At 39.0% G+C, this 12639-nt stretch overlaps 1 protein-coding gene across 50 annotated transcripts in view; it reads right to left on the reverse strand.

Moving 5' to 3' along the window:
- Positions 1-12639, reverse strand: part of EIF4G3 (eukaryotic translation initiation factor 4 gamma 3) — a 356484-nt gene that overhangs the window by 170823 nt on the left and 173022 nt on the right. For 17 of the 50 annotated variants that reach the window (XM_084963216.1, XM_084963217.1, XM_084963215.1 and 14 more), the window contains 2 exons: positions 5124-5219; positions 56-88 (listed from right to left, as the gene is read on the reverse strand). In XM_084963216.1, coding sequence (XP_084819342.1) covers positions 56-88; positions 5124-5153 — 63 coding nt within the window. In that variant the 5' untranslated portion in view covers positions 5154-5219. Of the gene's footprint in view, positions 1-55; positions 89-3574; positions 3689-5123; positions 5220-12639 lie in introns of all 50 variants that reach the window. The other 33 variants (XM_084963199.1, XM_084963197.1, XM_084963205.1 and 30 more) reach the window with 3 other exon arrangements.

The raw sequence follows: 12639 nt of genomic DNA on the forward strand, positions 1-12639 counted from the left end.
TCTAAAGGCCCACCTATTAGTTAAGTGTAATAGCAAAGGGGCAAGGGTACAGTACCTGGTGATGGGCAGGTCGAGGCCCCGCTGCAAACTGAGAGAAGGAGGGAAAACAAACACAAAAGGAAAGGCACAAAGAGTCAGAAACACCACAACAAAAACTAAAATGTCACGCAATATACCAAAAGAAAAAAAACCCACAAGAAACAAAAACACAAACAGTCAAAGCTTTGCTGCAGGACAGTGACAGACAGGTACTAAGACCCAACAGGTTAACACCTCTACCAGAAATAGTTTGCCATTTATCAGCTGGGAGAGAAACAGCTAAGCTGTTAGGCACATAAGGTGCTTCTCTGATAGGAATTTTTTAAACCCTAAAATAAAGCAAAGGAAAGTTTGAAACACTAAATGGTTATATTAAGACACACATATGAAAAGTCAAGTATGCTTATGTAACTGATATAGCTGGAGGGAATGAGAAATGCTTTTATATTACAAGAAATACCCGGGAGGAAATAGAGAATGTAACAGGACTGACCTCAAATTTACTTAAGTTAACGGGGTATCTTACACATGAAATGGAAATTTCAGTATCTTCCTTTATTTCTTGGAGCTTAAGATTAAAATTAATTTTATATATTATAAACATAGTCATATATTTATAATATATAAGTACACACATATAAATATATAAGTAATTATATGTATTTATTTAAATGCAATTAACTAGTAAAATTTAATACCAGGCATAGCAAAACCGTAGTATAGAACATCACTCTCTAATCAATCGAAGTGGCATTAATACAAGTTCAAGAAGAAAAAGAGTAAAAGAAGTCGAATATCTCAGTTACTATTTATACACAACAGCACAAGACTGTATACATGTACCTACCTACTGCTATATGATATCAAGAATAAAAGCAAAAGAAAACATAACTCCTTAGCGAAATCACAGAAAACTTGAAAGCGGAAAATACATATTTCAACTCCTACTTTCCCTAACTTAGAATGGGAAAAAAGCTTTTTCACCCATAAAATTTTATATACAAAACATCTAAGATCAAATAATTCTTCATCGGAGCAAAGCTGGGATTACAATGTGATTTTACCAAAAAGAACAGAAAATTATTCGGGCACGTGGAGTCATGTACTGGCTACCTACACACTAACTACTGAAAGGTTAACCATCCTATTTAACAGTGAAAAGAAAATATTTAGTAAGTGGCTCTGAATGCAAACCATATAGAAATTTTATTTAAAACATTTAAGGCATTAAAATATATTTTTTCCCTCGGTTATTTTATTTCCTATAGAGTCTTCCTTCTGTTAGCTCATCGCTACTGGTCATCCAGACCAAAGATGAACTAAGAAATAATCCCTCAAACTCAGAATTTAAGTTACCTGCAATAGTATATGCAAGAGATTTGGATTTCCTCAACTGCCATTATTTAATGTAAAAAATTTTTGCAAAATTGCAGGGGAGCACATGCCACAATGGAGGAGATGACTAAAGACTGTTCCAGTTCTTTCAAGAATTTAACTTAGAAGCTGAAATGTCATCTATTGCTTCAGTAATAAAAAGTGCCTTAACACATTTTGAAGTTATTAAGCATAACTTAAGGATCTTTCCATGACCTCTATGATTTGGGTGTGTTAGCCAGCCACTAGATTTTCAAAAAAACCACTGTAAAATCATTTTTCAGAATGATGATAATGGTAGCTACAGTCCTTGTAGAACATTTTCTCTTCAAAGAAACTGACGTTTTATATTTTCAGTTTTCCAACTATGAAAAGAAAACAGATCATACCTCTATTACTTCAAGAACAGGTAATAGCACACATACAGTAGTAAAGTAGGGTGGAAGTAAGGTATTGCTTCATGATACTTGTGAAGGAAATGGAAGAGAAGGGCCACATTAAAAATTTCACCTGAGTACAGCAGTACCTGTCTTATCACTGTTCCACAGAAAGGCCCCATTTGTAAGGCTCTAAAATAAATGTTGAAACTTTACATATTTGGAATCTTCTAGTCAAGAGAGAACTGTCTATGAGTAAAAGGAGTACCCTATAAAACTGTACACACACATATATTTTTTTAAAAACCATAACTTAAGTTAGTGGGAAAGTACCCTAGTCTATTTTGCACTAGTCACCATTGGCTATTGAGTTTTTCATTTGGAATGACAACAGCCTTAATCCTATGGGTAACTGTAAGCAACAGAACAAACTGTAGTCGCTGCTGGCTCATGTGAAAACTGGAAACTTTCATTTCTTTTTCTTTTTTTAAGAGGGGTATTTAAGATGGTGAGGACTGTAGATATTAAGGAAAGCAGCCTCTGTGAACTTGGATCCAATGTTAATGCTACCTACCCACCCACCCAGTTGCCCACTCACTCTACTGTGCACAGTTGGTAACCAAGCATAGCCAACATACATTGATGTAACTTTGGCACTTGACACCACAAAATATAAAAATAACCAACGGTTACAGGTTACTGCAAAAGCCAAACTGTCCCCCTCTCCCAATTAACCATTCAATAGCTTCACTATTTTGGAGACTACTAAAAAATAAATTATGGTTTAAAGAGTTCCAATATAACCAGAAAAATGGAACACATAGGTAGCTTACCAATAATTTATTTTTTACTTTTAAATAAGACTTTTCAAAACATAAATTTAATAAGATACTAAGTATCAAATAGAAATACAGGCATAAAGATCACCTCAAGGAGGGAGGGGGGCCACTTGAAGCCGGTTGAATTGCAAAGGCAGCTGTCCAGGGAAGAACAGAAAAGCCTAAACTGTGCAATTGCCAATGGCCCATTAATGCAGAAATAGAATGGAGTAAGCTTTAGCTGCTTTACAAAGCCGTGGGAAGAGTCCCTTCCCTAGTGCAACAGCTTACCTCTCCTCACCAGTTGGGACAGCTATGGGATGGATGAGACTAGACTATGGCAACTTGGGATGTAAAAAGAAAATGCAATCCTGCCAAATCGCAAACCCAACTTCACCCTCCCAACACCAACACAAATGAAATAAAGAAACTGGACCCAAAACAACAAGCAAGAGTAGTATGAGGTCTGCTAGTCTTGCACTTGTTTTGGGGTAAGTAATGGAATGCTATGTGTGTGGTTTTTAGTAATGGAGGTGGTGATGGTCACTAGCAGAGCAGATGGCAAAAATTGCATAGAGGATAGTATCTGAAGAGTTTATGACCACAGAAAAATGGCTGACAACTATAGAAAGTTTCCCCCTTGATATTCAATTATAAAATGGAAAGAGGGAAAAAAGAAGCCTAGCAATTTTATCTTTTAAAATCAAATTTATCTGAAAGGGATATCCTTCTTCCAGTTTAAAATACAGAAAAATCTAAACCCCGAATTACTCCTGTCTAAGACCCACCCAATTTGTTATTCTTTTCCCCACTATGACTGGCAAAAACTGCCATGCTAGGTTAGACTTTCAGAGAGGAAGCAATCAATGCATTTCTGTTCATCAGCCAATAAATGGATGTGGTCAAAAATAATGAGTGCCAGAGGCACCACTGCCTGCAAGAAGTACAGTTTGTTATATTGCTTACAATGCAGTATTTTATCCAGCCTCTTCCAGCCAAGGACCTGTAAACGGGAGTCTGTTCCAAAACCTTCCTCCTCTTCCAGTTGTCTGTGCAATGTATTGGCACTGTTCTGCTGGGCTGTCAAAAAAACTGGTTTAGAGATGCAGCTCTTCAGTCAGGTTTTGCGCCAGTTCTAACCATGTAAATTTAATTCTTTTTTTTTCCCCCAATAATTATAAAAGGGAGAGAGGGGTAAAGCGGGCCAGAGAATTCTTTGCAATGAGAGCTTACCATAAATGGTCCATGTTTAAATGATTTGAACCGGGGCCTATCTAAATTAATCTGGCGAGATCTCAGGCCCACTCCAAGAAGTCAAGTGTCCATACCCCCAAACCACTCTCAGAACAAAACTAAAATCAGATATCTGTTGATCATGTCAGCAAAAATAAACAAATAAATAAAAGGAAAGAAAACCAAAACAGACAAGCAAACAGGCAACTAGGACCAAAGTCCCACCTCTAGAATGGTTCTTCCACCCCATAGGGAGAACCAGGATCTAAGAACAGGTATTGGCAAGAGGGCAATAGGGAAAAGGAAGTTGGGAAGAGGATAAGAAAGAGATTACATTGTGGTGAAGTCTATGATCTACTAGTTCTTTGAGCAATTCTGTCATATACATTTCAACATTTCTAAATTCATGCACAAAACCAAATGAATAGGAGCTAACACAATGAAATATTCCTGCACTACATACAGGCAAAAAAAGCAAAGGTGGAGAACCAAAAGAAGATTCCTGTATCTGAGGAAAACACAGAGCTGAGATACAAGTGGGGGCATGAGATACAATGTGAGATGTTACAGAAGCACCTTCGAGCAAAAACTAACCATGCAGGGTCGGAAACAACTAGCGTTCTAAGGAATGGACAGCTGAAGCCACTGTACACTTTTGTGAAACAGAGGATGAACCCTGAGTAAATCTCAGTCTTTGCAATACTTATTGCAATCCATGTAAAGGATGAACAAAGAGGATGACAGCATTTACATTGATATGACAACTTATTTAACATCTGAAGAAATAAATACACCATTGGTGCAAGTCATGCATATGTTCACACTGTCAAGTGATTATAACTAATCTAGTAACACTGATTCAGAAATATTATTTCTCAAACTACTGAAATTGCAGAATCCAATTACTGAAACTCAGTTTACTTTCAAAACTATGCTTTACTCTTCTTCTGAATTTTGAAGAATACAAGTAACAAATTAAGAGCTGGAATGAAGTGAACTTGAATGCAACCATAACTTGAATGACACAGAAAAGTGAAAGAAGATAAAAAGCTCAATTTCTTCTTTTTCTTAACAAACTAATATTATTTCTATAGGAAAGGTCTGAAAATTCAATGCTGGTCAACAATAGAAGCAGCAGCAGTAGTAATAATAATTTATGAAAAAGCTTTGCAATAAATTTCTGAAACTGAGTAAAGATATTAATTAGCCGAAAGAATCTAAGCTATTCCAAACACAAACTTAGGTGGAGAATATTATCTAGACCAAGCTTCTGCTTACTTACCGGAGAACGGGTTTGAGGTTGTGAATTCATTGTCTGAGGAGCTTGAGGGTATACCAACGTGGTTGGACCTGCATTCTGTCCAGAGGGATAAGGGGTCTGTCAAAGAATGGCAAGAACAGTATCATAATGTGAATAAATATGGCATGGCAACTCAAATCAAAGTGTTAAAAAGCTGAGTTCCTGTCGTGGCTCAGTGGTTAACGAATCTGAGTAGGAACCATGAGGTTGCAGGTTCGATCCCTGGCCTTACTCAGTGGGTTAAGGATCCGGCGCTGCCGACAGCTGTGGTATAGGTCGCAGACACAGCTCAGATCTGGCGTTGCTATGGCTCTGGCATAGGCCGGCGGCTACAGCTCCGATTCGACCCCTAGCCTGGGAACCTCCATATGCCGTGGGAACGGCCCAAGAAATGGCAAAAAGACAAAACAAACAAACAAACAAACAAAATACACAAAGTGTTAAAAAGTTCAGTAAAGTGTTTATCAAAGTATCTTACAGCTTTACTTTAAAAAACCTATTTTGTGGCTGAAAGATTTAAATGTACGACAGGACACCATCAAACTCCTAGAAGAAAACATAGGCAAAACACTCTCTGACATCAACATCATGAATATTTTCTCAGGTCCGTCTCCCAAAGCAATAGAAATTAGAGCAAAAATAAACCCATGGGACCTCATCAAACTGAAAAGCTTTTGCACAGCAAAGGAAACCAAAAAGAAAACAAAAAGACAACTTACAGAATGGGAGAAAACAGTTTCAAATGATGCAACTGACATGGGCTTAATCTCTAGAATATATAAACAACTTATACAACCCAACAGCAAAAAAACCAACCAATCAATGGAAAAATGGGCAAAAGACCTGAATAGACATTTCTCCAAGGAAGATATACAGATGGCCAACAAACACATGAAAAAATGCTCAACATCGCTGATTATAAGAGGAATGCAAATCAAAACTACCATGAGATACCACCTCACACCAGTCAGAATGGCCATCATTAATAAATCCACAAATAACAAGTGCTGGAGGGGCTGTGGAGAAAAGGGAACCCTCCTGCACTGTTGGTGGGAATGTAAACTGGTACAGCCACTACGGAGAACAGTTTGGAGATACCTTAGAAATCTATACATAGAACTTCCATATGATCCCACAATCCCACCCTTGGGCATCTATCCGGACAAAACTCTACTTAAAAGAGACACGTGCACACGCATGTTCATTGCAGCACTATTCACAATAGCCAGGACATGGAAACAACCCAAATGTCCATCGTCAGATGATTGGATTCGGAAGATGTGGTATATATACACAATGGAATACTACTCAGCCATAAAAAAGGATGACATAATGCCATTTGCAGCAACATGGATGGAACTAGAGAATCTCATCCTGAGTGAAATGAGCCAGAAAGACAAAGACAAATACCATATGATACCACTTATAACTGGAATCTAATGGAGTTCCCGTCATGGCGCAGTGGTTAACGAATCCGACTAGGAACCATGAGGTTGCGGGTTCAGTCCCTGCCCTTGCTCAGTGGGTTAACGATCCGGCGTTGCCGTGAGCTGTGGTGTAGGTTGCAGACGCGGCTCGGATCCCAAGTTGCTGTGGCTCTGGCGTAGGCCGGTGGCTACAGCTCCGATTCAACCCCTAGCCTGGGAACCTCCATATGCCGCGGGAGCGGCCCAAGAAATAGCAACAACAACAACAACAAAAGACAAAAAGACAAAAAAAAAAAAAAATAATAATAATAAATAAAAAATAACTGGAATCTAATATCCAGCACAAATGAACATCTCCTCAGAAAAGAAAATCATGGACTTGGAGAAGAGACTTGTGGCTGCCTGATGGGAGGGGGAGGGAGTGGGAGGGATCGGGAGCTTGGGCTTTTCAGACACAACTTAGAATAGATTTACAAGGAGATCCTGCTGAATAGCATTGAGAACTTTGTCTAGATACTCATGTTGCAACAGAAGAAAGGGTGGGGGAAAAAATGTAACTGTAATGTATACATGTAAGGATAACCTGACCCCCTTGTTGTACAGTGGGAAAATAAAAAAAAATTATATAAATAAATAAAAAATAAATAAAAGGCAAAAGCTAGGAGAAAAAAAAAAAAAAACAAACCTATTTTGGAGTTCCAGTTATGGCTCAATGGTAATGAACCCAACTAGTATCCATGAGGACATAGGTTCGATCCCTGGCCTCACTCAGTGGGTTAAGGATCCAGTGTTGCTATGAGCTATGGTATAGGTCACAGATGTGGCTCAGATCTGGCATTGCTCTGGCTGTGGCATAGGCCAGCAGCTTACACTTCCAATTCAACCCCTAGCCTGGGAACTTCCGTATACTGTGGGTGCAGCCCTAGAAAAAAAAAGAAGACAAAAAACCCCAGCATATCTTTATAACAATATCGATAAATTCAGAATCTGTGCAGCATTCTTTACAGGTTCTCTTAAATCTCCTGATGAGAAAAATTTCATGCTACTCAAAATAGTGAGCAATTTAAAATTGCTGAATAATTTATTTATGAAATTTTCCATGTAATATTTGAGACTGTGGTTGACTGTAGTTAACTGAAACCTTGAAAAGTAAACCTGAAGATAAGCAGAAAATACTGCACTTTATTTTCAATTTAGTTGGTGGTATGTTGAAGCATAAGCTTCTGGCTGTAAAGATAATAAATATAGCATTTAGCTGTACCACTAAAGAAAATACAGAGAAATGTTATCTCTTTCTGCACTTCAAAAAGTTAAGTGAGGAGTTCCCGTCGTGGCGCAGTGGTTAACGAATCCGACTAGGAACCATGAGGTTGCGGGTTCGGTCCCTGCCCTTGCTCAGTGGGTTAACGATCCGGCGTTGCCGTGAGCTGTGGTGTAGGTTGCAGATGCGGCTCGGATCCTGCGTTGCTGTGGCTCTGGCGTAGGCCGGTGGCTACAGCTCCGATTCAACCCCTAGCCTGGGAACCTCCATATGCCGCGGGAGCGGCCCAAGAAATAGCAACAACAAAAGACAAAAGACCAAAAAAAAAAAAAAAAAGTTAAGTGAGAACTCTGCACTCTCATAACTAGTGTACTAAAGGAAGGAAAAGCATCCAATTTTTTTCACAGAGCATGCTGAAAATATGCATGTTGGCCATATTTTATCTTATTCAAAATTTTCACTAATATCGTCAACACTGGGGCCATATAAATCAACATACAACAAACTGCAAAAGAAGTATATGAATTAACATTCAGGTTCAAGTTCTTTCATTCAGTCATACCACTGTTACTGTCCTCACACAGGTGGACCTCTATCAATACCGAGACTCTACCACTGTTCTGAAATGATTACTAATAAAACAATGAAACTGTTCTATAGTTGGGGATTATTACTCTTTTAAACAGATTAAAAAAAATAATCAAGTACTTCTTTTATTTATTTATTTTCTTTTTTGGCTGCTCTGAGGCACATGGGGTTCCACACATCTGAGCCATAGTTGCAACCTACACTAGAGCTGCAGCAATGTCAGATCCTTAACCCACCATGCTGGGTCAGGAATCAAACCTGTGTCCCAGCACTCCAGAGATGCCGCCATTCCCACTGTGCCAGAACGGGAATGCCTGCTTCTCATTTAAATTGTAGGTATGCCAAGAAATGATACATACTCTGGAGAAAAGCAGTTCTACCTGAATGCAAAGCATAACATCTGATGACTGGCACACATGGAAGCAATTCCACTTTCATGAGGTATGCCACTGAGCCATTAGCAATATTTTATTAAGTGCACTGATAAAGAAATTTTGCCAATAGCTTGCTCAGTTTTCTCTCAGAGAATTTTTCCATTCTTTGTGGGTAGTTTTAGAAATTTCACAGGAATGATATGACATGTACATGTTGTTACTGCAGGGAATACAACTGTAAAAGATGCCTCTGTGCTTTTCATCTCTTCTCTGCATTTAATGACATGATTAATCAAGCTTATTGATTAAATTATTCTGGAGTAATTTCTTCAATATACTATTATGCATTGTTGATAAATATTACAAAAGCTTGAATGGGAACATTCTATGAACATGTTTCATAACATCAAATGCATAGAGAACTAGGGATAGATCAATGGAGTATCATTTTGAAAGTCATCATTGCCTTTGTACTGTCCCCATTCAAATATCTTGAAAGATATCACAAAGATTTCCGTCTCCACAGATACGTATATGAATGCTTCATATGTAAATGGTAATCAAATTCACTGTACAAGTTTACAAGAAGTATATACACTTACAGATTCAACTTCATCATTCCTTTCATGTTTCACTCAACTCTTTTAAGTCACGGATTTTTTTTTTTTTTTTTTTTTGTCTTTTGTCTTTTGGCCTTTTCTAGGGCCACTCCTATGGCATATGGAGATTCCCAGGCTAGGGGTCTAATCTGAGCTGTAGCCGCCAGCCTATGCCACAGCCACAGCAATGCAATGCAAGATCCGAGCCGCGTCTGCGACCTACACCATAGCTCATGGCAACGCCGGATCCTTAACCCACTGAGCAAGGCCAGAGATCAAACCCACAACCTCATGGTTCTTAGTCGGATTCGTTAACCACTGAGGCACAACAGGAACTCCGATGGACTTTATTTTTTTTTTTAATTAAATAGAGGTAACAAAAATAAGCAAATGGTGCTGACAAGCTGTTAAGAGAATGGTTAGAGAGTCAACTGTGCTTGTTTTCCTTGGCTAAATAAAGACTAAAGTTTTACGGAACAGATTATTAAAATGTGGACTACAGAGCCCTGGGCAGTACTTAATATCACTTCTGTGACAGCATATTAATTATATTTTTCTTTTTAGAGCTGCATATGTGGTACATGGACGTTCCCAGACTAGGGGTTGAATCAGAGCTACAGCTGCCAGCCTAGGCCACAGCTACAGCCACAGCCACGCCAGATCCAAGCTGCATCTGCAACCTACACCACAGCTCAAGGCAATGCCAGATCCTTAAACCCACTGAGTGAGGCCAGGGATAGAGCCCATATTCTCATGGCTACTACTTGGATTTGTTTCCTCTGAGTCACGACAAGAACTCCTAATTTTTATTTTGAGATAATTGTAGAGTCTCATGGCGTTTAAAAAATAATAGAAAGAATTTCCAAATACTTTTAATCTAGTTTTCCCTAATGGTAACATCTTATATAACTACTGTATGATACCAAACATGAAAGATGATATTGATATGATCCATCAACCTTACTCAGATTTAACCAGTTTTACATGCACACACATTTTCATGTATATTTAGTTCTCGACAATTTGATCACACTTATCAGTTCTTATAACCACGCCTACAGTCACAGTACAGAAAAGGTTCTTCACAAAGATTCTTCACACTACCCTATAAAAGCCAGAGGCATCTTCTTTCCTTACTCCTTCCTCCCTTCACCTCTCATGCACCAAACACCTAGCAACTACTAACCTGTTCCACACCTCTATAATTTGGTCATATAGAGACATCATAAAAATGAAGTCAAATAAAGAACATGTCCCGTCATGGCACAGCAGAAATGAATCTCACTAGGAACCATGAGGTTGCAGGTTTGATCCCTGGCCTCGCTCAGTGGGTTAAGGATTTGGCATTGCCATAAGCTGTAGTGTAGGTCACAGACGCAGCTCAGATCTGGCATTGTTATGGCTGTAGTGGATGTAGGCTGGCAGCTACAGCTCCAATTAGACCCCTAGCCTGGGAACCTCCATATGCTGTAGGTGCAGCCCTAAAGAGACAAAAGACAAAAAAAAAAAAAAAAAAAAAAAAAAAAAAAAAAATACTGTGACCAAATGAGAGAAGACAAAGTACTTCCACAACTTACTGAGGAAACATGGTTATAGCAAGAAAAAACCTGACTATGAGTTACTAGGTGGTTTTTCCATGTAGCATCATTTACTTCAAATAAATAACAGACAAACTGCTTACACAGATGTTGGTAAATAGCATATTTTTACTAAAAATGAGTAAAGTAAACCTGTTGCATCCAAGAAAATTAAAAATATTTGATACCAATGATAAAATGCAAGCTTTAAAATGAAAATTTAAACTTTGGAAAATGTGTAACTGTCATTGTGAATGTGGAAGTGGAACATTTCCAATATGTAGACTTTCCTGATTAGAATGCGACATTTTTATATTGTATAACAATCACCATTTTTATATTGTATAACAATCTAGAACACTGTCCTAGATTAATACCAGAGCTGAAAGTAATTCTTGCTATTAAAATAATAAATATGGAGTTCCCGTCGTGGCGCAGTGGTTAACAAATCCGACTAGGAACCATGAGGTTGCGGGTTCGGTCCCTGCCCTTGCTCAGTGGGTTAACGATCCGGCGTTGCCGTGAGCTGTGGTGTAGGTCGCAGACGCGGCTCGGATCCCGCGTTGCTGTGGCTCTGGCGTAGGCTGGTGTCAACAGCTCCGATTAGACCCCTAGCCTGGGAACCTCCATATGCCGCAGGAGCGGCCCAACAAATGGCAAAAAAAAAAAAAAAGACAATAAATAAATAAATAAATAAATAATAAATATTCACTTTGTTGCCCTATCTTATTTTTCCTCAAAAAAAAAAAACAAAAAAACAAAACAAAAACAAAACCCACAAACTTTCCATTTCTGATGACTGAGAGACGGTTTGTTTCCACGCTCTCAAATTTCCACAGGTACTGTGTTTTACTGTGAACTCTAAAATAATTTCCACTAGCACAGCTTCCAGGAATGTCCAATTTTTCAAAAACTGTCCCCCTGGGCTCTACATAACCACAATCAAAGGAACAGGAAATGTAGTGGTCTTTTTTCCTATCCTTATCGCAGTACCTACCAGGCATGGCACAATCTAGAGGCAAACACACAAGGGTATTGTACCCAGTTCCTCCCTCAGGACACAAAGAAAAGAGCCGTGGGTGTTGGCAACACTCTGGCTTGTCTGAGGACTGAGGGACTCTGGTTTCAGTCTCATCTGACTCAGAGCACTGACTGAAACAGTGACATGGTTTGAATATAAGATTGGGTCACTGGGGAGTTCCCATTATGGCTCAGCAGTAACTAACTCAACAAGTATCCATGTGGGTTCAATCCCTGGCCTCAATCACTGCATTAAGGATTGCATGCTCCTGTGGCATGTGGGAACTTCCATATGCCACAGGAGCGGCCCTAAAAAGGGAAAAAAAAAAAAAAGACTGAGTCACTGAAAGAAGTGGCACTTGCTGAGCTAAATGAGACCTGTAGGAAAGCTTCAGATCTGCAAGCACCTGGGGCAAGACCAGCAGAGGAATACAACAGAACTTTAAGGCCTTGAGAGCAAGCAGGTGTAAGACTGAGAAATTAAACATTTGGGGTGGGGGCTGTGCCTATGATAACAAGGAAGTTCCTAGGCCAGGCGCTGAACCCACACCACAGCATTGAAGTGAGTCATAGCAGTAACAACACTGGATCCTTAACCCACTGAGCCAACACGGAACTCCAAGAAATTACAAGGTTTAAAAGAAGCCATGTA

This window comes from Sus scrofa, chromosome 6 (assembly GCF_054392235.1).
Source record: "Sus scrofa isolate SSC_HxYL_T2T_F1_AM1 chromosome 6, Sscrofa_HxYL_maternal_Yorkshire_Landrace_v2.0, whole genome shotgun sequence".
NCBI classification, from domain to species: domain Eukaryota; kingdom Metazoa; phylum Chordata; class Mammalia; order Artiodactyla; family Suidae; genus Sus; species Sus scrofa.